Source organism: Crassostrea angulata, chromosome 4 (assembly GCF_025612915.1).
Source record: "Crassostrea angulata isolate pt1a10 chromosome 4, ASM2561291v2, whole genome shotgun sequence".
Taxonomy (NCBI): Eukaryota; Metazoa; Mollusca; class Bivalvia; order Ostreida; family Ostreidae; genus Magallana; species Magallana angulata.
The window spans coordinates 9,358,621-9,385,247 of NC_069114.1; the positions used below are offsets into that span (position 1 = coordinate 9,358,621).

Genomic DNA, 26,627 nt, shown 5'->3' on the forward strand with positions numbered 1-26,627 from the left:
TATCCAATTTTTGTCACCTGATTTTCTGTTGACAGTGTTAATCCATACCCTTCTTGCTACAGGATCCCTTCTCTCAGTAGGAAACGGTATTAGTGTAAATGGTGGGGGGCAAATGCATGACCCTGTTCCATAGTTGGTGTTGTGAATTGCACACACATTTTTCATCCATTGTTCCAGAGTGTACCAGCTGTTTGTACAATCGGGCATGGCACAGTTTCTCCTTGCAACTTTTTTAAAACTCATTTTAACCAAATTTTCAAACAAACAAATATAAATAACAACAGCAAAAGTTTTCATACATATGCTGCCGTACATGTCACCAACTTGCTGTAAAAATGAAGACATGACTTCTATTGTAAATAACTCTATTAAATGGAAACTGCATACATATTTGATAGTGTTAGAGTAATGTATCATGTGTATATTACATTTATTATGATATATGGTATAAGTGGCTTGTTAAATGCGATGAGATGGAGATTTTTTTATAAATGCTTTAGAACACAAATATAGGCTACGCCTACTATTTTATGTTTACTAAAAATATACTGTTTTAAAACTTGACCGAGAATTTAACTCGTGGAGGAGTAGAGCGTTAATGGGATTGGGATTATATTACAGTTTAAGTGCCTATTTTTCAAGAAAAAGTCATGTGTCATCATTAAAAAATAACATAAGAATGAAATATAATACTTACCGCTACATGACAAAGCCTTTTCTTTCAATAAAACTCTGTATTCTTCTTCGTATCTAAGTTTGAGCGTGCAATTGTTTACGATTTTCCGTAAGGGTAACGAGTGGTTTCGCTCCGATCACTTGTTCGCGCTGAGAGGTTTCGCGCCGAGTGGTTTCGCCCCTTTTCAATGTATTATATAAATATTAAAATAAAATAGGATTACCTGTATTTATCGATCTTAGCAAACCCCAAATAATTGCTAACGTTGTGTTTTATGAAATAATTTAAAATTATCGTGATTTAACCTAACCGAGCTGTCTAAATTAATGCCTTTTATAAACATTTGTGAAGTGAAAGCATTTTTAGCCAATTTTCCGTCATTATACACAGTATACAAAATATGACATTGATAATATATATGCATTGGCCAAATGGACATAAAAAAATATTATATAGCTTGCACTATAGGAAATATTCAAAGTCCTATTGAAAATATATTTAATAATACATTAATTTAACATGTATATGCGAGCATCTTATGCAATTTTGGGCATTATTTAATTCATTTTATTATCTATCATATAATGCATTATATTTTATACTCTGTCCCAAGATATTTTGGATTCACGTTTGGCTTAATTGTTTGATATTTATAAATACCTCAGGATCCAAACGATGTTCATTCAAAAGTATGAAAAATTTCCAAGATTTCTCAGTCAAAACGCCCCTGTTAGCTTATCAGGTTTTAATACAATGCTAAAAAATGTTATGTCTACGGAGATTTTGCATTGCAGCAAGCCCGGATGATAACGTTGAAATATTGCGCGATGTATTCCGAGTGTATTCCGAATGGAGAAAAGATGTAAACATTCCCCATTATAAATCTCCGTAAGGAATCTGTTTTCGTTCCAGTGAAAGATGATAATGTGTCAATGAAATTATCTTGGAAAATATCCCTTTCAACTATTTCAATTGCACTTCTTTTACAGGTAAGTGTATTTTTATTAAAAATCGTCCAAACGTGAATCCAAAATATCTTGGGACAGAGTATAGTTACTCATCAACTTATGGCAATAGAGGCAGCAATCACGGACCATTTCTTTGCTATACTCTTTCAGAATACTGATTTAAAAAAAAAACGTGCTTACGAATTCTTTAGATACTCATCATTTAGTTCTCCAAATTAGATCGCAGTCAAAGCTATTTATTTAACGGTTTCATTGATGGTGGATTAATTGCCGACTACTGAATTAAACTGCTCAGGCGATGTTCGTGCATGTGTATAAAATTAATGTAATTAAACGAAATTACCTTCTAAAACATTTAATTTACCACGTATGTATAGATAGAAATAATTTAAATTACGTATTTAAAAACAAAAGCAACAAGCAGTGTTTATTGTAGTACTATCCGGGCGAATCCACCCGGGGCGAACATGTATTCGGAGCGAAACCACTCAGCGCGAACAAGCGATCGGAGCGAAACCACCCGGATTCTCCGTAAGTACACAAGGGGCTTTTTCCCCATTGACCTTTGACATGATAACAAAGGCCGCTTGCGTATCGTAAGTGTGGATTGGACTATTGTTTTCTGTATCAATAACTATTGACAAATAATGTATATCATCAAGCATGTCCTTATCAAACTATGCAAAAACTCTTTTTTAATTTATTCCAAGCTAAATCTAATATGATAATGTTAAATGATTGACATAGAGTAAATTCGAGCTCTAGCACCTGTAATAGTCTCGTTCAACCAGACGCTCGGCTGTCTCCGTAAATCTCCGACGAGCTGCTCGTCGGAGATTTACGGAGACAGCCGAGCGTCTGGTTGAACGAGACTCGTCGGAGATTTACGGAGACAGCCGAGCGTCTGGTTGAACGAGACTAGTCATGTAAGCGTGGCCCTGCCGATTTTTCGGTGATTTCTATTAGTGTATAGCTTAGGTAAACTTGTCAACTCATTTAGAAAGTTAAGCCATCCTTGGTTAAATAATTATAGATCGATATTTAATTCGGGGGGTATGTAAACATTGCAAGAAAACTGGGATAAATAAATAAAAGGGCTCTGACATACTAAAAAAACTACATTTTCCGATACAACTGATTGTCATTAACACTCGGTATGGGTTGGTTGAATTATTTTTCATAGTCATAAGAAGATATTCCCGATTTTTTCTTCGGTGGTAAATTCCTACCTCAACCCAGTCATGGAGGTCGCCATTTTCAAAATGGCGCCGGCTTTTACCTGACCCCAAAACGAAGTGAAAACGGAGTGGCGGGGGTGGGCGTGACCAGACTACGGTCCTGGCCGGAAGAGTATTTCTCACGGGGACCCTAGCGGATAAGGAACGATAACTCTGAAATTAGATATGCAATGTTACAGGCAATGTTTTATCTATGTGTCGATTTCAGTATGAGAATCAATTTTCATCTTATCAGATATTTTAAGCATTATAGCTGCTAATTATTTTGTACATACATTTAAAATAAATAATGTATGAAATTGTGTTTTATTTTAAATGAGCCGTTACCCTGTCTGCTTACGCGGTATCGATAACTTATGCACCAACTGCCAGTTGTGACGTTTAACTCTGTATCAGGACTGCATAAACTATATCACTGCGATAATTGGCCAAGAGATCTCACAATGATCGCTTAATTCTTGTTTTTTTTTCGTGATTTAAACAATTGTCAGAAACATACTATTTAAACTGGTTTGCCATTTTATATTTCAGCAATTATCTTCATCGATAAATTAGGTCATTTTCAACGCATTAGTTTTAGTTGAGGCAGTATATTTATTTTGTTTTAGCTTATTCCAAAGAATTCACAACAGATACTGACAATGAATATTACATAAATTACATTTTATTGAACTTCAACCAATCAAAGGCACAATTTCTTCTACAAGTGGGCATGTGTTTTCAAACATACAAAAAAAAAAACTACAATTGTGTTTAATTTTGGACCGACCAGTGATTTACAATGTACCTAATTTTGTAACTCACCCAGTCTGTACAAACATTAATTTTATTACATGCAGGCGCCTCAATATTCATCAGACAATATTTACTACTGATGTCAAGTTGACGCTTTACTTGCTGCTGACTTTCTCTCAAACACGCTAATCGACGTCGGATTGTAAAATTCACGTGCAAATTGAGTCGCCATTTTACAATTTTACATGAATATAAAGAAACCACATTTTAAGATGTTTCAAAGATTTTCAGTTCCGATTTTTTGTAAGCAAATAAGGGATTGAAGACATTGCTGTAAAACGATTTCACTGCGTGTCAGCTCGTGTACATGTATCTCTAATTTGCAGCAAACGCTAGCTTTTTTGTGAGAAAAAAGAATCGGTTCAACTCATGCAATATTCCATATACATTTATGGTACATTGTGAACGGTAATGTAAGATATAATAATTTTGTTAACTAAACAGTTTCTGACGAATTTTTTCACAATGAACTGAAAAACGCAATTCGATGAGCGAAGTACAAATAGTGACTTTAATCCACATGCGCCCGTCCCTGCTAAATGTACTAGAGAATCTTTTCTTTGGTATTAGGGGGATTTTTTCACTAACAGATAACCCTAGATCTATTGTCTAGTACATGCAAAGAATAAAATCAAACTTATATACACAGCTGTACGGTCAGAAAAACGTGCGTTCAACTTGGATTTTGTTTGTTTGGTGTTTTTAAAAACTTATTTTGAATAATTAATCAATATTTGTTGTAAGTTTAATAGAAAAGTCTAATGTAGCAGGTAATTTATGCGTGTTAAAGTGTACTGAGAAGCGATAAAATATACATGTGACTTTCCCGAATTCATTCAAAAGATTTGAATAAATCTATAGCTAAATACAATAGAATCAATGTACTTTAAAACGTTGATTAATGAATCTGTCGCGACTGAATATTGTATGATATTTTTTTTTCAAAGTTTCATTCACTTTCGTTGTGAGCAAATGGAAATAATCCACTAAAGTCGAAGATAAAATATTGATTGACTCTTCTGTTTCATGATGACGTGCATTCCAAAAGCAATACCAGTTTTATCAAACAGGTTTTTGTAAATCCATTCCGTTTTCTTTACACCTAAATGTATAAACTGACTATGAGGACAAAACCAAGTGTGATGGTCCACAAGACTGCAACTTTTTCCCCGTGAAGAAATTGAGGCAAAATACTGTCGAGAGGGTCAATAAACATACTACATGTATGCCCAAATAGTTAGTAAAAACCTGATAAGTATTTTATCATACCAAAGCTTTATTTGTTCTCGTTACTTTAAGAAATCTACAATATATTTAAAGCACAATAGTCTAATCCACACTTTCCAAAAGTTGTTCCCCTTTGCGGGGTCAACCCAAAGGTCAAAAGGGAAAAAACCAAAATTCCCCTTCTTTATACAATCAAATATTTGGGCGTACTGTGATGAAATCGCTTAGGATTTGATTTATTCATTCAATATGTGGTGGCAACCCACATATTTGATAAGTCATTCTGGGGTAATCAAAATACATAGTATTACCGAAAACGGGGTTTTAATGTCAACTGATATAGATACAAACATATAGATACAAAATATAGACACAAACTTCTATACTACAATGGTTACTGTGATAAATCTATGGGTTTTCCCCAAAAGATAACGGCCAAGAGACACAGCATTTGTAAAGTGTGGATTGAGATCACAGCTAAGATTTCCACAGAATTATCCATGTAGGAAACTCACGACCAGTTATGCGAATAAGTGTTAAGTATTTGATACATGTATGTGAGACTGGCCGCGGATTTCGACAACAAGAATTATCACACATGTAATATGCCACTTTCAAACGACGCCACCGTCTAACAGTACTTTCAGTACTTTGATTAAGAGATGTCCCGATTGTCCGGTCATTTTTATGCGGAAAACTTTGTATACGAGTTGACCTGTATACGAGTTGGTCTGTGTACGACTTGACTGTAAATATTTTAAGATATTCGGTACGTTTCCGACATTGTCCTACGCTTGATTCAAATAGGGAACCATGCGAGGTAATCCGAATTAAGTTCAAGCATGCGCAAATGATACTTCCTGTTTAATTTCAAAGGGAAGCGGTAAAAGAAAAACAAGACAAGATTTTAAAAATTGTAAGCCTTAAAATCTGGAGAATTCTGTTTTTGATTACAATATCAAAGGTAAAACTGACAAAGGCCTACAAAATATTGTGCTGATTTCAACTGTCATTTAATAACATGGATTTCGATCGGTTTCGAGACAACGATAATATTTTGACTGTGAAACGGTCTCTGCTTGACAATGTTATGAATATACTTGCCTGTTATTGTAAACAATACAATATACCTCTCGATTCTACACAGGCACGTATCATCAGGGGGGCCTGCCCCCCCCCCCTAATTTTTTGCGCAGCAACAATTTTTTAAAAATTTACATATATAAAAAATTGAATTATCATGGAGTTGGTCCCCCCACTTTTTTGGGAGTATGTAAAAAATTGATATGAAAATAAGGAAGTGAGGAGTGAAAATGAAGTTATATACTACGCCAGCCCCCCCCCTTATTACCTTAGTACGACTTATTAAATAGATATTTTATGGAATTAACTATATCTGCATGTTCAAAGAGGTTTGTAAAGTATAAAAATGTGTTTTTCCCCTGCATATTATTTTTAACAGACTTAAAATTGACGCGAAGCAGATCCGCTTCGCGGCTGCTACATTGCAAGTATATGGGACAAATTCTTACTGTGAACTGAGCGTAGCCTGGTCACGGTAAGATTATTCTTTTTAGGACTAGCTTTACTGATATAAACTTGACAAACACTGATTATTACTGGAAATATTTAACCAGAGAGAACCCTCAATTTGATTTGAAATTTTTTAGTGTTGATACTCGCTGAGAAAGCTATTTTGAAATTTGCTATTAATATTTTCAACAGAAATAAAATGGATGAAAACTTGCTGGAGTTGAGTGAGAATTGTGAGAACTCGCTGTCTGGGGATACCATGCCTCCTTTATTGATGGGCACTCCACCGGTGGTGAAGAAGTCCATTCTGAAACCTTCACAGCAAGACAACCTCATCCAGCTCTGTACTCCTGTCCACAAAGGACTCAAGGTGAAAACAGGGGAAAGGTGTACTATAGCACCTATATTCATGTCAAAGAGAGGTTGAAATTTACCAATCTGAGGAAAATTGACTTGAGAATAGTGTATTCAAAATTGATATTATTATTAAAAAATTATATATAAGATTAGCTTATTAAAAGAGCTAATTTGAATCACAGGATCGAGTAACAAATTATGGTGCAATGTTTTGATAAAACATCATCCCCATATGCAATGATATGTATACAAACGAAGAACAAGGTACAGTTTCAGTCATATTTTGCCCGGTTTCTGAGTGATTTTTTAAAAATATCACAAACAATTGAAATGTAACGTTTTATTAATTTACACAAGAATACCCATGAATTAAGAATCTATTAATAGTTACGTGATTAAACTTTCGCAAGGTTGTCACGTCATAAATAGTGCATTTTCCCATAGTTTTCATAATACTGAGCAGAACACACCAGCTCCTTAGTGGGTTTTTTAACAGTATTAGTAAAATATGTCCGCAGCTGTTGCCCTTGATGAAACTCACATTATATAAGTTTATCATGTTATATTACAAAAAATATATAATAGTCTGTCCCAAGTTATTGCTTCCATCGCTTTTTGATGATTTTTAATAAAATTACACAAACCTGTGAAAGAAATACAGTTGAAATCGTTAAAAGGGAATATATCCAAGATATCTTCACTGAACAATTATCCCTTTCCACTCAGAAAAATTAACAGGAACGAAAACAGATTCCTTAGGGAGATTTATAATGGGGAATGTTTACATCTTCTCTCCATTCGGAATACACTCGGAATACATCGCGCAATTTTTTAACGTTATCATCCGGGCTTATTAATGGCTGTTGCAATGCAAAATCTCCGTAGACTTTCAATTTCGGGATGTGTATTGAAACCTGAGGCGGTAGAGGGGGCGTTTCATAACAGATAATCTGGACATTTTTTATATTAGTGGATGAACGTAGTTTGAGCACAAAGGTATTTACTTTTATTGAAATATCAAGCAAAAAGAGGTGGAAGAAAAACCTCGGGACAGAGTATAATTCCGTTGTGGGCTATGGCTGCAGACACTTTTTTTTTGTTTTTTTTAAACTATGAGAAAATCATTTTTTACCAAATCTTAGCAATATGCCAAATTGTTGAAGTTGTACCCGGGTAATTATTTTTTAAAACAAGAAGTGCATAACTTGGTACTTTGTATACACACATGTTCAAGATGGTATACATGTATTTTTATGAGATTTGAAAAACTTCTTCTTTCAAAGCATTGAATGTTACTAGCAACAGTGCTTGGAATCAGATTAGACATTAACATATCAAAGATGGCTAAGCACCCAAATCCAAGTGATAATCTTGATACTAATACAAAAAATTTAATATAAGGTTTGTTTTTTTAGTCCAAGTGAAGACAATTTGACATATATATGTAGAAATGTTATTGTTTAAATCAAGTTCCTCTTATAGTATTCAATACTCTTTCACAATTAATGATTCAGAAATGTAAATACTAGTGACGTATATTAAATGCTAGTGTAACTTTCATTAAGAATTTTGACAAAATATCTTAATTTTGCATGTTAAATTATGTATACCTCAAGTATAAATTAGGATGCTTGATTTTGAAGGTGAAATTTGAAACGCCCCATAATGTCAAAAAGTCAACACCCACTCGCTTTGAGGATATACGAGTACTGGACGAGAAAGAGAACTGGTCAGAACGCACGGCCGTTGTCACTAAAGCGCAACACCAGGAGTACCTCAAAATGGCTCGCGAAATTATGCTGGAAGTTATCAATAAATTACCATTGTAAGTCAAGTTCACGTAACTTTTCATGTTGATCCTGTATTGAGTTTACTGTATTATTAATGTTTTCAGGGATTTTTTACGTTAATTATTTCTGTGTATGACCACACATTTTTAATGTCAATTTAAGCATCTGTAATGAATTATGAAGGACAATTATGTGTATCTTATGCCTCTACAGCTAGGAGATGCATGTACTTTACATTAAAGAAAAAGAAATACTTGAGTCATGTTGTAATTACAGGAAAAATTGTATTTCATGATTGACTTGTATTTGTTGAAGAAAAAAAATTTAAAAACTAGAAATATTGTGCAATTGCCAAAAGTCCACAGGTTTTTTTTTTCAATTGTTTCATTGTAGTTAGCTCATCATGACCCAACTTAGAATGAAAGTGAAAAAAAAATGTGAATTGAGTGTTTTTAATACATTTAAATATTCAACTTATTTTACAGGGAGGAAAAAGAGGAAATGGAAACAGAAAATTCACAAATGAAAGATGTTTCAGTAGATAAAAACCCTCAAAAAGACTCTGCAGTTCTAAATGAGGAAGAGGGGGAAAGTCATCAAACTGAGGAGCTGAGGAACTCTGAGGGAAATGAGGACAAGGAAACTGAGGAGATTTCAGTGGAGCCCTCATCACCTCCCCTGTCTGCAGCCAAGGGAAGTTATGATATTGACTTTGACAACTTGGATGAAGTGAATCCATTTGTGACCAAAGCAGCAGTGCAGAATTCTCCTGTATCAAAGACCGGCAGCAGTTTAGACCAGAGTTCTCCAAAAGAAGATAGAAAAGAAGAAGAGGGAGATGATGCAGAGAGAAAGGAAAGCAATACCTCCTTGTCAGAGCTACAGAGTGTGAAAGACAATCCATTCATCAGGTTAATCGAGTCTCCAGCCATAAAGGACAAGAAACAGGGACAACTTCTGGATGCCATTGTAGCCGAGCAATCGGATGATATATTCAGTCAGAGTTTTGAGGACATTGATCCTTTTCAGCCCAAGAAGCAACTTATGAACAGTCCAGATCCAACTCAAAAGACAAATTGTTCTGATTCAAATCCAGATGGTGTAAAGAACTCTAATGTTAAAGACACAGACGAAAATGTAGATCCATTTGCTACCAAGACGAATGTCATGAACACACCTCCCAAGAAGAAGGACGACGGTATAGATGGCCATTTTTCAACAGAACTGGAAAATTCCCAGGCTGAGCCCATGGAGGTAGATGACATTGCTGACCCATTTGCAATCAAATCTAAAGTAGAAAGTTCCTTGGGACCAATGTTGGAGCAAGAGGGGACAGATCCTTTCCAAACTAAATCCAAGATTGTCAATAGTCCAGGCATGCAGCACTCAGAAATGGAAACATCTGATCCCTTTGCAACTGTTTCTAAAGTTCAAAATTCTCCAACAAATGATGTTGTTACTGAAAATGCAAATCCCTTTCCAATGCAAACTAAAGTAGAAAGTTCATCAATGGAAACAGATGAAGATCCTTTTGCAACAAAGTCAAAGGTTGCAAATTCACCTAATGCAAAAGAAATTAATGAAGACATTAATCCATTTGCAACAAAAACGAATTTGGTGAACTCCCCTATATGTAAAGGTGCAAATGATGAAACTGACCCTTTTGCAACCAAATCAGAAATTGCAATTTCTCCAGTTCAACAAAATGCAACAGAAGAAATGGACCCTTTTGCAGCCAAGTCAAAAGTTGCAAATTCTCCAGCTGAACTAAATGCAACAGAAGAAATGGACCCTTTTGCAACCAAATCAAAAGTTGCAAATTCTCCAGCTCAACAAAATGCAACACAAGAAATGGACCCTTTTGCAACCAAATCAAAAGTTGCAAATTCACCAAACGGAAAAGAGTTGGATCCATTTGGAACCAAGTCCAAGGTTGCTAATTCTCCCACCACAACAAATAAAAAAGAGGAAACTGATCCCTTTGCAACAAAAAATAAAATGGCAAATTCACCACTTTCTGCAACAAAACCTGATAATTCAGACCCATTAGCAGTAAATTCAGAAGTAGCAAATTCCCTTAAAGTCTGTGAGAAGCCAACTGAAAACAAGGAAAATTCCATCAATAAAAATGAGGAATCTACCTCAATAAAACTCGGGAAGAATGAGTTTGAGAGGGATCTGATGGGAAGTGAGACCAGTGCTAGTCCATTTTCTGGACTGCATGCTAGCAAATTACACAACTCCTCTTCTATCCTTCAGGATGACCCCTTTAAAACCCCTACTGGTCCAGCAGTAAGTTTCTTACAGTGCTTAAGAAAAACAGTAGGAACAAGAAATTATCTGGCCCCGGGCCATAAAACTTAGACGAGCTCACTTTTGATCTCAGTCTCACTTTTCCACTATATATTCCTTTTGTAAAACTGAGACTTAGATCAAAAGTAAGCTCGTTTAAGTTTAATGGCCCCGGGGCCTGATTTAAACCTAAAGCTGCTTGGTCCGAATTTTTTGTTATTACAGTATCAAAACTTTTTCCATACAAATCGTTTATCTTAGAAAGTTATGGACTTTCTCAAATAAATTACACCAGCAGAATCGGTCTCCTTTCATAGTTAGAAATATTCAAAGTAAATAAAAATAATTTCTTTTTGGGCAAACGAAAAAACAAACCAAAATGCATCACGATAATATTTAGAAAAGGAAACCGCTTGGTTTCATCCCCCGAATGATTGAGGTTATTCAACCCGCATGCTATGCATTGTTTGTAAAGAAAGCAGACTTCAGTAATATTAGCAAACAAAACTTACACATGTTTATTTGTAATTTGTCTGATCATTTCTACCTTTATTTAAAGCGATGTCAAATTCGTAATACAACCATACCCGTCTCGTCGTCAGGGGTGAAATTTAACATGAGGCGAAATAAAGCAGTACCTTTTAATGTCCTTTGTTTTGTTAGCAAATTTTGTACGTATTTTTCTTCATTGAAATTTGGCATAAGTGAATGGAAAAACTACTGCAATGTCTATTATTATACATATACTAAGCATAGCCATCGTTTCAAAGCGTGCATTAAATTTGATATAAAATCGGGGCAAGCAGATTTAAGTGATGCCTTTTTTTTTTAAGTACATGTCGTATAATTTACAGTTTTAAAGATGGATGGTTATTAAAATTGTAGGGGTCGGATGTTGGCAAATGGTTAAAGGAACATTTTTCATTACTAAGTAAAATGCTGAAATTGTCTTGCTTACTTCCTGTTTATGTCTAAGTTTTATAAAGGATCACGAATAACAGATAACAGTTTCACATTGACTCCAAACTTGAACATGGTATCCATGTATCAAGCTGTATGTAAAGTTATACATGTCTGTTTCATTGTATCAAATAGAAAAAGACGCCCAGGAAGACGTGTCCTTTCACGATGAGTGAGTTTGGTCTCTGTGACGATGACTTCAAACCAGCCAGCTCCACATGTAAGCTTGTATTCATTCAGGCTAAATAAAATAGATGTATTGGTATCCAGGCACAGCTGGATTAGTTAAAATGCTGTCGCTTTGATTAATTTAATTGCCTTATTATGCCCCCCTTTGAAGAAGGGAGGGCATATTACTTTGCCTCTGTCTGTCTGTCCGTCGGTCGGTCGGTCCAACAATAGTTTTTTCCGTTCATTTTCTTTGCAGAGGTTGCACGTATTGTAATGAAATTTGGTATGTACATTTATTAAAATGTAATATCTAGGTCTAGTTCGATTTTGGCTCTGTCTGTCTGTCTGTCCGTCGGTCGGTCGGTCCAACAATAGTTTTTTCCATTCATTTTCTTCGCAGAGATTGTACGTATTGAATGAATTTGGTATACAGATTTATCATAATAATATCTAGGTCAAGTTCGATATTGGGTATGATCAAGCAATTTTTGACAGAGTTATGCCCCTTGGACTTAGTAAAATTCCACTCATTTGCTGTTTCCGTTCATTTTCTTTGCAGAGGTTGCACTTATTGAAATGAAATTTAGTACACACATTAATTATAATAATTTCTAGGTCTAGTACGATTTTGGGTTTGTTTAAGCAATTTTCGACAGAATTATGCCCCTTTGACTTAGAAAAATTCCAATTATTTGCAGTTTCCATTCATTTTCCTGGTGGATGTTTCCAAGGTAGGGGGCATAAGTGTCTCACAAACATCTCTTGTTAAAAAAGGAGAATAATTCTATTTTCAATGTGAAGTAAAGCTATAAATATTGAGTTATTCCTCCTGGAAAATCTCTTTCAATTAAATAATATACCTGCCTGCCTCATTTTATTTAGAATATTTTGACCTGAGAACCAATGCATTATTTATTTTTTTGCCCTGCTGATATATGCAAATGAGCTCTGGACTCTGTTTCTCTCTGTGTGTTGTTTCTTCTCTTGGCAGTAAACAATTACAGATTCTTTGTGTCATTGGGAAAAAATGCAAAAAGTAATGTCTCTACGAAAAAAAGGAGTAATGGTCAACAGTATTAAACTAGCTAACTAACCGAGTGATATGTTTCTTTGATTTGGGCCAATTTCAGACTCAAGTGTTGAAACATTACAAGTGTATGCATCAGACAAATAAGTTATAACTCATATTCTATTTGTGTTTTTTTCCATCTTTCTAGTGTTCAGTGATCCGGCAGATTTTGACGTCTTGGAACAGTTTGGAACCAATAAAGTGGTGAGTATCAAAAGTAACTTTTTTTTTAAAAAAGGGTGAATATTAAGTTGGCTCTATACACCCACAGTTTATTCCAATTTTCAATAGAAGACCACAGAACATATACTTATCAAATATTAAAATGATGATAGGGATACTATAGGTATTTTTAAAGAATTTTAAAATGTTTTTTCGTGTTTTTGTAAAATATTTTTTAAAAAGAAAGCTATTAATAAATTGAGAGAATTTTTTTGTCGTATGATGGATATTTCCTTCGGACACACAAAAAAATATATAACTTTTCTTAACATTCAAAAATGTTATTATTGCAATTTTTTTTAGTATTTTCCCCAAAAATAATTTTTCATATTTTTTTACTCTGTTGACAAATCATCTGAAAAAGTTGCTTGATGTTATAAGAAAATGTATTTTAATAAATGTGACATAAAAAATTGAATGAAAATCATTGCAATTAAACACAAAAAATATTTTAAATTTTATTTGGTATGAAAGTTCCTCAGGTAAGGGTTATCGTTCCTAAGTCCCAAGGTCCAAACACATTGGGGACTTTTCATTTCTGAGTTGAAGAAAATTTCCTAAATATAATGTTTGAATGATAAATACATAAATTACATTATGGGCCTGTATAAGTGAATATATTCGCTTTAATGCAAACCTAAGTCTATTAAATAAAGGGGAAATTGACTTGGCTAATAGGATTTATGTATCCCAACCTGAGAGAAATTCAAAGCAACCCTCCCATCCCCTTAAGGTTGTAAGGAACATCTGTCGATATTAATGTGCATTAAAGTATATATAATTTAAATACTTTCACTGCAACCTTAGAATTTTCTTTCACAGTATTCAACAAAAAATACGTTTTAGAAAATTTTTGAAAGTTAAAAAATTTATCGCTCTCAACGGGAATCGAACTCATGACCTACAGGTTTGCAGTGAACCCACTAACCCACTGCTCTACGGAGTAACATATCAATGAAGGGAAAGAAACTATCTAAAAAATTATACTTGATTTTATTGTTTATTTCGATAAATAATACCACACAACGTGAAGGTGTCACATACCACATTACTTGTAAGTAATGAATTTTCCAATTATCAAATTAAATCTATTCATTTAACAATTTTTTCAAAAGAGCGGTCCCCATGCAATTCGCCTCAGTTTAAATCAGCCAGGACCGGAATTGCATACTTCCAGATTTACTTTTTTGCGTACTGCGTCATCAAAAAGTGGTGTATAGAGCCACCTTAAAAGCTTTTTTTTTTTTTCTTTTAAAGGGGTGAATATCAAAAGCTTTTTTTTTTTTTTTTTGACTTAATGGGTCGTCATAATGTTCAGTTGACTACTTGTTATTCTATTCTGATATCTTAATGCAACAAAAAAGTAATTCACATTGTGTAGAATATTGTTATTGAACTTAATGATGTACATTAATTGCGTATATAAACATTTGCCTATACTATCACCCGTTTAATATGTTTTTTCAATGTTTGCATACAATCGCCTGTAGATAGCGGAATCAGCCCTGTCACGACTGTCACTGTACGTCAAGTTTGACCCCTTGGTGGACCTTCCGGTGACAGGTAAACAGAAAAAAACACTGAATCTTATTACTGCCTTTCAGATTGAGAGTTATCTCCGTAAGGTCAAGATCTAGTAAATGATTCCAGAGTGTCTTTTGGTGCTAGAACTATTATGACGTCATAATTGATTTTGGTGAATCTTTTCCCGTATTTTACAGCTTTTAAAGGAACTATGTAGAAAATAAAACAATATTTTAATATTCTATATTTAATCACGTGAAAAGTAATCCCGGTTCCTATATTCAATTTGACATAATTTTAAAGAGGAGGTCAAGAGCTTGTTAAATGCCGTTTTTCGAGAAACTGTAGGCATTCTAGATATATTTCATAAGTCAAAAATGGACAAAAGTCCAAAATTTGTTACATTTATCCTTCATATTTCATAGAAAATGGTTGTATAAAACATGATTTTTCATTGAGTTTACCAAATATTTAAGCCCCGGTACACCCTATGAAACAAAGATATTGTTATAAAGCATCATTGAAAGAATTTATATCTTGAATTTCATAAACCTGTAGGCACCTTTCATTTACTAGATCTTGACCTTAAGAATCAATTTCATAATGAAATTGGTATAACAATCTGATAAGGCCAGACAAAGGCATCTAGAGAAATAATCAAATAGAAGGATTAATAAGCATGATAAATCAGATTATGGTGATTGCAACGTACATTAATTGAAAAGTATATATATATTAAATAATGATCATAGCTTAAGTGAAAGAATATATACAAATTATGGTAGGTGATAATGGTTAAAGTTGGCCTTTGATTAATATTAATATTTAAGTGTACGTTTTATATTAACAAATCCTTGTTGGGCCAGCATTGATGTCCTTTGACTATTATAATTACGTGTCTGATTTATATTAACAGATCCTCGCCGGGCCAGCATTGACGTGAGGCGGATGAGTATGAGGCGTGGCAGTGTCTACGACCAGAAGCTGAGACAGCTGTTAGTATCCTTGTCATTTATTTCTGTGTCACTGTCATTATCATATATCTGTATGTTTACAATAGTTGGATAACAGGGAGATTAATGCAATGATCTTAATAATGGTTTTTTTTTATTTCATTAAGATATCTTCTGTGGTTAATAGACCTGACTTACAGTAAATGTTTAAGTGATGAAAAACTTGTATATTGAATCTTACAGTCCATGATATCTGTACTAAATTTTCTAAGCACAGGAAGATCTTGTAAATATTGGTAGTAGGCAATAAAAAATCTTTTATGAATGACTTGGCAGGAAAATATTATAGTGTTAAGAATCTTGTTTCAAGTAATTGTACAGAATATCTGGCATCCTCGTGGTTTGTACTTGTGTCTGTGTTCTTCCGCTCCATGTAAGATTCTGAATATTCCTATAGCTAGAAAAATATAATTTTAGATTTTTTGAATTATTGGAGGTATGTTCTGTTTCTCCTTGTAAGATTTTCTACATTGGTTTCACAGAGAAGCTGAGGAGAGCATGGTATTGATGGGGACACCACCCCGTGGTGCCAGTCACAGCCGAGTGGCCCCAGTGGTCAAGAACCACACCCCAATCTCTAACAACCCGGGCCCAGCGTCTAATCCAGCTGCGCTAGACCTATTGTGTTCCGACACCCCGGAGGGAAAAACGGTATGTCTTATGTTCTAATTTACCAATATTACTTATTAGGTTAGTTACTGACTCACTACGTAAATATATTGGGTTGATCAATTTCATAGATGGCGAGGCGAAGCCGAGCCTTCTATTAGATTGATCAACCCAATATATTTCCGTAGTGAGTCAGTAACTAACCTAATAAGTGTTTTGTTTTCTCGAGGACTTTCAAGCGACATATTTATTCACAAATAGCGATGATCTACGCAAAGCCATGTACAAGATGCCTTACATCTCGTCCAATTTAACTCATTTAAACTCTTCAAAATTTTCAATCTCACCTTTCAAATACTCTTTCAAAATCTTTGCTTCACCCATGTAACTTACAATGTTTTGTTGCTTTTCAATTTTAAATGTTTTCACCCTTTCCTCTGCAGAGATTTGAGCAAATTTTGACGCTGCCATTTTGTTCTGCTCCAGACAAAACAATGTGACGTCAATATTCTAAGGGCAACTACTCTAATTTTAAAGAATTTCAAAGGGCAACTACTCCAAATACTTTAAGAACTTACGGGATGCAGTTTATGTATAAAATACTATGAAATGAGTAAGCGAAGCGTCGACCAATGACGGCCATATTGCCTAATATTATTTCTCACAGAACAAATATAGAGATATATGAGGCAATCACGTGCTATGTTTAAACCAATGTAAATGTGACATTTCAGTCCAAGGGAAAACAAACGGTATGTCTTGTGTTCCAATTTACCAAACGGTGTGTCTTGTGTTCCAATTAACCAAACGATGTGTCTTGTGTTCCAATTTACAAAACATTATGTCTTGTGTTCCAATTTACCAAACGGTATGTCTTGTGTTCCAATTTACCAAACGGTATGTGTTGTGTTCCAATTTTCCAAACGGTATGTGTTGTGTTCCAATTTACCAAGCAATATGTCTTGTGTTCCAATTTACCAAACGGTTTGTCTTATGTTCCATTCTTTTTGGGGGGGAATTTGAACAAGGAACATTTCATTTGATACACAAATAGATATTCATCAGTGACTTTCTGACTTGCTTGTAAAATCTAAAGGAAACATAGTTATCATGTGTATTTTTTTTCAGTTTGCATTCACATATTTAGCTACACTTTGAAATATCTTGCAAAATATCACTCATAAATCAGTGAAGTATTACATCCAGTTATTGAGTATAATCACCTGACAAAAGTAACCAAAAGAGCAGTAGGTATGTACTTTATACATGTAATAAGTCCTTGTACAACTACTGGAATTCTAATGAATGTTATAGGAAGGGAGGTAACCTGTATCATGATACCATTTTATAGTGAATCATGGGAGGGTTGCACCTTTTAATATTTGCCTTTAACTTTGAATTGATTATTTATTAAACTGATAACGAGTTAAAGTTTGATAACTTGTAAAGACTATGTGCTCTTAATGCAGAAGATTTGAACAAATGTTTAACAGTTTCAAATCTACTTTTACAGGAATTTACAGTTTAATAACATGTTAAGACTGTGCTCTTATTTGAACAAATGTTTAAAATTTTCAAATCTACTTTTACAGGAATTTACAGATGTTATCAAGGACACTCTGTCTCTGAACCAGAAAACGGACAATGGTGAAATCATCGAGGTAACATTGTTTATGACTTAAGAAGACAATTGTTTTCATGACACTGACTCTCTCAGCTTTTATGAGCAAAGTTATACTAAGAAAAGTCAACTGAATGAAAGCGAAGATATTTCTCTCTTAGGTGTTGCAATACACAGAGGCGGATATCCTGAGAATAAAACAAAACTTAGCAATGGAGTTCCAGGGCATTCTGCTGGACAATCAGAGAGAATGGAGCAAAAAGTTGGCAGAGAAGGAGAAGGAACTCGGGAAGAAGGAAGAAGCGATGAAGGAGGAGGTGGCGAAGAGCCAGGAGAAGTGTCAGAAAGCCGAGGAAGACACCAAGCAAATGATGTATGTATAGGCGAAGTGTGTACATGTATGTATAGGGGCAGTGTGTACATGTATGTACAGGGGCTTATTTGCTCGCTCTCTCTCCCTCTCTCTCTCTCTCTCTCTCTCTCTCTCTCTCTCTCTCTCTCTCTCTCTCTCTGTTTATTCTATACTTCTATGCATTCTCTTTATCATATATACTAGTATATAATAATATTTTGTTATTTTCATTTATAGATCAGTTGTAAAGGAATATCAAATCATAATCGATCAGCTGTTGGGTAAGCTCTCTTGTTCTCTTTCATTTGTTGTTGCTTTGGATTTGTTACAAAACTGAGGCCAACTTTGGGCTCTTTTTCTAGCAATTATACAGCTCAATGAAAAAAATTACTAGAATTGCTTTTTAGCTCACCTGAGCTGAAAGCTCAAGTGAGCTTTTCTGATCACCTTTTGTCCGTCGTCCGTCTGTCTGTCCGTCCGTCTGTAAACTTTTTACATTTTGAACTTCTTCTCTAAAACCGCTTATCCAATTTCAACCAAATTTGGCACAAAGCATCATTATGGAAGGGCGAATTTAAATTGCAGAAATAAAAGTCCGATCTGTATTCAAAGCGGAGAAAACCTTGAAACTGTAGAAAAAGGGGGGTGCATTTTTAAAAATCTTCTTCTCACGAACTACGGACTCCAATTCAACGTAGTTGAGCATAAATTATCCTTATGGGAAGGAAAATATAAATTGCAAAAATTAAGTGCTAATTCTGTTTCAAATCTGAGTTATTACGAAAATAATAATAAAGGAAAGGCGTGTTTCAGCTTCGAGTTTGGCATCCGGTAAAATGGGTAGGCAAGACTTGGCCTGGGCAAAACAAAAGATTGGCAGTTATTAATTTGCCAATCTCATTAAAATTTCAGGATATTTGATAAACCAATATATTTGTATTCGCTGTAAATATTGCTGCAAAATAGTGCGTATTTGGAATTGATGATTGCCGATCTGCCCGGCTTTTATTTTGCCACGGCCCGGGTTTGCATACCCATTTTACCAAGACTCGTACTCATACTTCTAAAACGAGGTTCTTTGTTTAAAGCAGCCATGACATTATACGAAAAAGGGTCGATCTGACTATGATATAAATTTGCTTGTTATGCAACAGTTCGCGTATGAAGGGAAATTTTTGAAACATGCGAAATATATTGGTGCCGATTTTGTGAAGTAAATTGAGGCTAAATATTTCAATGCGTTGACAGTTTACACATGACGTTGGTGTTAGCTTGTTCTGATTTTCGTTTCGTTTTCATTATTTATGCTTTGTAACCTGGGAACTATCGTCTGTATTTCGTGATTTTTACGTATCAAATCAAACAGAGACTTCGGTAAATCAAACAGTTAACTGTTTACCTGCGCAAATTAAGCAAAATCTGATGTATCAAAAGAGTACTGAAATACAATTCATTCTATCGGTAATTCGGCATTATCTTTTGCGTAATGGTAGATTAATGCAATAGGTTGTGTTGAGATGTTCGGCATTTTCTCTAGTTTATTCAGTTTAAATAGAGTTTGATATCGCTAATGGAAATATGTAGGTATATACATGTATATATATGATTCATTTCGAAAAAATAAATTGTGTTCTTTATTTGTTATAGTGCATGTTTCTTGTGTTTAATTGTTTACGAATTCTATTTACTAACCATATTTGAGTGTTAAGCTTCGAATTATAAGCAAGATACAGAGATTTGCTCACAATCCTATGTTTGTACACAGATCTTAAAAACAAAAGATTAAAAAAGTAAAACAATTGTCAATATTTATTAAGAAAATTTTCAAAGTCTGTTCTTCCAGAAACCAACTTTAACAACTTATTGTATTGTAAACTTAACCCTCTTTCGTCATTATTACTCCTACTGTACATGTGATCTTTGACTGTGTTTGTGTACATTTGTATAAACTCATTTTGAGCCTCAAATACCAGTGAACTAGTCTTGAGTGAATAAAAGAATTTAAAATCTTAGGCCATTCTTTTTTTTCCATTTTAAATGCTGAATAGGAAATACCAAGTTAAAAATCTTAAGCTGAATGTAATTAACTCATGTGAACAAAATATGACTCAAACCTAGGCGAACTGTGAGCTCTGTATCTTGCTTATAATTCTACGATTGACGCTGAAATTTTGGTTGAACGTTAGAAATTCTATATGAATTAGAGTATGTTAAATACTTGTACAAACAAAATAAAAGAATGATATTCTGTGTATACCTACTCTCTGGGGCCCCCTCTTTATACAATAAATAATGTGAAATCTACATCAATTTTGATAATTTTCCAGACACGAGTAAATAAAAACGACATATTTAAAACAGTTTCCATAGTTCTGACACATTTCTGTTGCGGGGATAAAGTAATTATCGCTATTCCTAAGAAAATATCACAGCGGAAAATTATCCTGGTTTGTACGCAAGGTAAATAACAGTCATTTAATTACAATGGAGAAGACAAATTAAATTTATGAATGTTTTTAATTTGAGGAATTGAGCACATTGAGGTACAATTTTCTTCTTCACATCTATACATGTAGGATTTTAAAAATAAAATACTATAACTGTTATATTTTTTTTAAAAATACAATAACTAGTATGTAGTTGATGAAAAAAATGTACCTATATGCTCTCATATATTTTGATCGCTTTACAAAGTGTGTGTGTGTGGGGGGGGGGGGGGGTTAGAACAAAAATATAGGGAATAGGAAGTTAACAACTTACCAGTATACCCCTACCAAATGTTTAGTTTTATATCTTGCGAAGGATTTTCTTATTCTGGTAAAAATAGTATTTCATGAAGGTACAATGTCAAAGATTACGTGTATGCAAAAATAAATGTAAAATTCGAATACTTGACAATATTTATTTTTGTTATTCTACCGAGGGACCATATGGCACAATATCTTTTGAACGCCCATTGTTGCTCAGGTGAGCGATGTGGCCCCATGGGCCTCTTGTTTTATTCGGAATGCACTATGTCCAATAATTTTTTTACATTTTTAAAGGAGAAAAAGAGAAGTTGAATGGCCAGTTAAAAGAAACAAAACAGGAATTGCAGAAAGTAAAAGATCAGGTACAGATTACATAAGACATTTCTGTATATTTGCATGCAGGAGTTTTCCTTCTGGTTTTAAACTGCTCAAGGGGCTGAAGAGTTGGGAAATTGATGCCTAAACTACCAGGTATTCAAATTGGGAAAATTTGAAACAGTTCTACAGTCACTCCTGCTGTTATGGCCAACTTTAATCAGCGGCTACTCCCATGAGCGGTCAGTTTCAATCCCAACCGTCTCGTTTTTAACCGGGTTTTCTAAATTGAAATGGTGAAAATGGCGGGTGGGCTGTTGCCAAAAGGGTACCCCTATGGTACAGATAACTCCTCATACAGTTTTCAAAATAGGAAGTTGCTGTTTTGCAGATCAATTGTACATATGTGTGTATATTACTTGGTTTTGATTTTTGATAATCTATGGGAAAAAAATACCAGCTGTTGAACTTAGTCATTTTTTGGCAAAACATTGCATATAGGGTATCCGTATTGTACATATAACTCCTCCTACAGTTTTCAAGATAGGAAGTTGATGTTGTGCAGATCAACGTCATTTTTTGCAGAATATTGCATATAGGATACCCATATTGTAAGGATAACTCCTCCGAAAGTTTCAAAAAAGAAACTTGTTGATTTGGGGATCAATTGTACATATATTAAAGATGTGCATATAACATGTACTTGGATTTTGATTTATAAAAAAATTACCTGCTGGTAATGCAGAAAAATCGGATCACATCCTGTAATATTAACAGTTTCAAGAAAGGAAAATTTGATGGGTATATGATGAAATATCTGATGTTCATTGTGATTGATTGTCTTCTAATGAGATGCCCTCTGGTTTTAGGCTGTGCAAGACGCCCAGTCAGTGGACACCATAGAAGCCTCGTTTTCAGCTTTGCACAAACGATTTGAAAAGTCCAAGGAACTTCTGATAACTGCTAAAAAGGCAAGTATTTAGGAATTTTCACAGAAAATGTAGAGTATGAATAGTATCACAGTTTTAGTTAAAATTCTAAAAAGATGATTTTAAGGTTCTTGACAATCCATGACTTTTACTTTTTATGACGGTGTGTTTCAAATTGGCAACCACACTGTTCATAGTGCCAAAATTGGGTTTCTATCTCTTTTAAAAATGGTATAGTTTCGGTCTACTAACCTGCGAGTCCTGAGTTCAAATATAGCAGGGACTTTTGTTATTATGAATAGTTATAGATTTTGGGTATAAAATTTATAACCTGGTATCATACTGTACCTGGTCACTAAATGACTTTGTAACGAATATATCTTACCGACTGTTTTTGTGTAGATGACATAACGCTAATAATTAAACAATGAAAATCAAGCATTTTATAACAAAGTTTCAAGTTTCAATTTGGGTACAAAACCTGACGTTGCAATACTCTAAGAATGACGTCATAATGGTCAGAAATTTTGTACTGACTGTGTATGGAATATACACGGTCTCCATGTGACAGCTATTAGCCAATGATTTCCTTACAAATTAGCAGGAGGTAAAATATTTGTATGTACTATGTTGACTGACGTTTGATTTTCTCAGAATGAGGAGACACTGAAGGCCTGTGTGGAAGACTATCAAGGCAAGCTGCAGAAGACTGAAGAGCGACTCCTCAAACTGAAGGAAGTGGCGGAGGAGAAGCTCAAAGCGTAAGTGTTCTCGGTGTAAGGGGAAACTACTCTCCTCAACTCCAAGCGTCTAAACGCCCCCCAAAATTGATGATTGTAAGTAGTTGGGGGGGGGGGGGGGGCAAACTGGGTAATATGATAATATATTGTATTGTTTAACCTCTAATAAATTTATACTGCAATTTTCTTGTTTTATTCTTTTAACAATTTTGGAATTTAGTAATCGAAAATATTTTTATTTGTTTAACAATTTATTTTAAGTGTTTTTATTTTCATTCAGTGCACACGAATCTCTTGAGAAAGTGAAAGCTAACTCGGCATCGGAGACAACCCGACTTCAGGCCCTGGTGAAAAGAAAGGAGATGCAACTAGAAAGCACGGAGAAATCGCTGGAACAAAAGGTGCTTCTTTGCAAACACAAATTATGAAATGGAATACAGAAATAGATTAAGTGTAAAAAAGATTGTCATAGGGAAAAATGTTGAGGGTTCCTAGTACAACTTTGCTTATTTTTCTTTTTTTGAAAATTCACACTAAACTTCCTTATTTTCTAGCTTTGCTTTTGTTGTAAAAACTTTTCTTTGATCTTTGACATGACCATATTTTCTGTGTTATCAATACAGACAAAAGAATTCCAGGACTTGACTGAATTGTGTGACCAACTCATGCAGAGACTGGAATCCGGAGGCAACGACCTTTAGTGATGGCGACCACCTCTAGTGATGACGACAACCTCTAGTGAAGGCGACAACCTCTAGGGGTGGTGACAACCTCTAGTGATGGCGACAACCTCTAGGAATGGTGGTGACCTTATAGTGATGGCCATTGGCCACATACATTTTGTGAGCCCCAAAACGTTCATAGGGCTGAAGTTCAAGGCTCGGACCAATGTTATTAAAGCAGAGATGTTTGGTTGATTTTTTAAAATCATAGTGCTTTGTCAGCAAATCTTACCGTTTGTACTGATATTTTTTTTTTAGAATGACATTAAATCCCACAAAACATATATCTATTTTATGAATATTGAAGATGTTTGAATATGATTTTTTGAGTGTGGATTGTGGTTGACCATGCTTTATTAAGATGTGTACATGTACATTTTGTTCATTTCATGCATGGTTCATGTTAATATGGTCATACTCCGAAATCTCTTTAAATGATGTTATGTGTTAAAGATCCTTGTTTATGTTTAAAAGGGAAGGTTTGCATATATTATAAAGTAGTGTTTAAGAGTTAGAGAAGCGTTAATTTGTTTAGTTTATAGAAGTCAAAAATGAATTCAAAAAATTGATGTATTATTAATTCTCTGGCACTGCCACATTAGGCCAAATGCTGCTACATTTATTTATTTATTGCTATCACATTGAAGAGGGGAAGATATAACTCTATACGCAATTTCAAGTTAAAATATTCCCCTTTCCAAATCTTGCAATAAAAAAAGAAATACAAGTTTGCCATTATAATTTGAACTTTTTGGCCCAAGAACCATTGCATTGGTTATTTTTTTTTATGGCATAATGTATATTCTTGAATTATGAAGGGGAATAACCATGTCAGAGAGGACATATTTATTAGTTTTAGGTAAATATTTTAGGTACCAATAGATGATACTTAGTAAATGTGTATGTCTGAGAAAGTGATCATTTCTATACACCAAGGGATAGATGTGCCTTTTGGCAAAGTTTGTCATTTCTTTCTTTTTTCTTCTTTGTCTATATACTCCTAACTTTGATGTAAAGAAATAAAATTTTGAAATGCCTAAAATTGTTCTTGTATTGTTAATTGTTTATAGTTTTGTTAATTTTTGTCCATTTTTGTAACATCTATATCATATCTGTATTATAAGGACAGAGAAAATAGGTACATACCTTGTTTTTATGCCCCCACCATAAATTGCTTGGAGCATACAATGAAAGCCTACTCCATCATCATTAACTTTTGGTTCATTATCTGACATTAGTTGCACACTTTTAATGCAATGCAATTATTATATGGATAGAAGTATACGTAGGTCAACTTCGAATTTGTTCCAATTTTATTGAACAATTTTAACCAAGATATGCCCCTCGAACTTGGAAAAGAAATTTTTAGTTCCGCTCTCTAGCTTTTCAAGGGATGTATATGTAAAGTTGCATATAAAGGTATTTTAAAAGAAATGTAAATACAGTTCAAATTTTTGTTAAGATCGATGATTTTTTGACAGAGTTATGTGCCTTGATCTAAGAAAAAATATGTGAAACCGAATGTAGTTTTATTTTTATTCGAACAATGGTAAGATATTTACCAGTCTGACTCAAAGCCATAACAACACTGGTTAATGGTAAATCCGTAAAGTATCTGCCTGGTTTTCTTGAAATAGAAATCGACTACGGATATCTACAACAAACACACTTTTAATTCATATTCTTTTCAATTATGAACATTTCAATACCTGCTTATTTGTGTAAAAGCAAATCGAGTGATCGAGCGTTAAGCATTTGAAAAGCGGAAATTCTAGAGCCCAAATAGTTGAACTGCATTGATTATACTATGCTCTACATAACCGATCTAACCAGTATTACTGTGCGCCATCTCTTACACACATAAATAGCAACCACGTGTTCGATAAAACTTGTTGGATTTATCAACCTGTCATAAATATGACTAAATGTTGCATTTGAAATTTGGGCTACCATGCAGCGGGGGCATTCGAGGAGTTACAACACAGCTAGGAAAGATCCCCGCTTTGAAAAACGTATCTGTGTCTGCTTTGTAGAATTGCTGGTTTATAACACGTTTTACAAATTTAAGTTCGATTTGAATTATTCTCTGTCCCAAGATATCACATGCTTAAATTCTCGATATTCATAAATACCACAGATTTTAAATACTAGTAATAGTCATTCAAAAGTATGAAAAATTTCAAAGATTTCTCCGTTGAAACGCCCCCTTTAGCTTATCAGGTTTCAATACTCGGCTAAAAAATGTGATGTCTACGGGGATTTTGTATTTCAGTAGACCCGGATGAAAACGTTGGAAAATTGCGTGAGGTATTCCGAGATACTTCCGAATGGAGAAGATGTAAACATTCCCCATTATGAATCTCCGTATAAGAAATCTGTTTTCGTTCCAGTGAATTTTCTGAGTGAAAAATAATAATATGTCAAAGAAGATATCTTAGAAATCTCCCATTTAATCGATTCAATTGCATTTTTTCACAGGTATGTGTTTTTTCATTAATAATCGGCCAAATGTGCTGCATAAATATCTTGGGACAGAGTATACGGCGTCTGAATTTATTGGTCAACATCCTTCCCATCAGTTACTACCTGGATTTTTACATACTAGTACTTGTATGTGATAACTTCTAGTCATGAACTATATAAAAATGGAATTCAGTGAAGAAAAAGTAATAGCATTAAAATTTCAACATTCTCCTATTATTTATTTTAACATCGTTTTCACAAAGAGATATTATTATAGTCTAAAAATGGTTA

At 34.2% G+C, this 26,627-nt stretch overlaps 1 protein-coding gene and 1 long non-coding RNA gene across 4 annotated transcripts in view; one reads left to right on the forward strand and one right to left on the reverse strand.

Moving 5' to 3' along the window:
- Positions 1-1,713, reverse strand: part of LOC128182352 (uncharacterized) — a 54,380-nt gene extending 52,667 nt beyond the window's left edge. The window contains exon 1 of the long non-coding RNA XR_008243407.1: positions 1,279-1,713. This is a non-coding gene — a long non-coding RNA (uncharacterized LOC128182352). The remainder of the gene's footprint in view (positions 1-1,278) is intronic.
- Positions 1,714-5,740: 4,027 nt separating this feature from the next.
- LOC128182326 (transforming acidic coiled-coil-containing protein 3-like) lies at positions 5,741-24,915 on the forward strand. 3 transcript variants are annotated; one of them, XM_052850910.1, is made up of 18 exons: positions 5,741-5,820; positions 6,630-6,807; positions 8,438-8,619; positions 9,070-10,876; positions 11,972-12,056; positions 13,225-13,280; positions 14,789-14,861; positions 15,739-15,817; positions 16,318-16,486; positions 17,179-17,196; positions 18,037-18,105; positions 18,227-18,438; positions 18,655-18,698; positions 21,462-21,529; positions 22,352-22,453; positions 23,066-23,172; positions 23,432-23,552; positions 23,775-24,915. In XM_052850910.1, exons 2-18 carry the CDS (start codon positions 6,637-6,639, stop codon positions 23,850-23,852), a joined length of 3,441 nt encoding a protein of 1,146 aa, XP_052706870.1. In that variant the 5' UTR covers positions 5,741-5,820; positions 6,630-6,636; the 3' UTR covers positions 23,853-24,915. The 3 variants fall into 3 exon arrangements, with proteins under 3 accessions (XP_052706870.1, XP_052706872.1, XP_052706871.1); XM_052850911.1 differs by having other exon boundaries at positions 5,751-5,868; XM_052850912.1 differs by lacking the exon at positions 17,179-17,196.
- Positions 24,916-26,627: the final 1,712 nt, after the last annotated feature.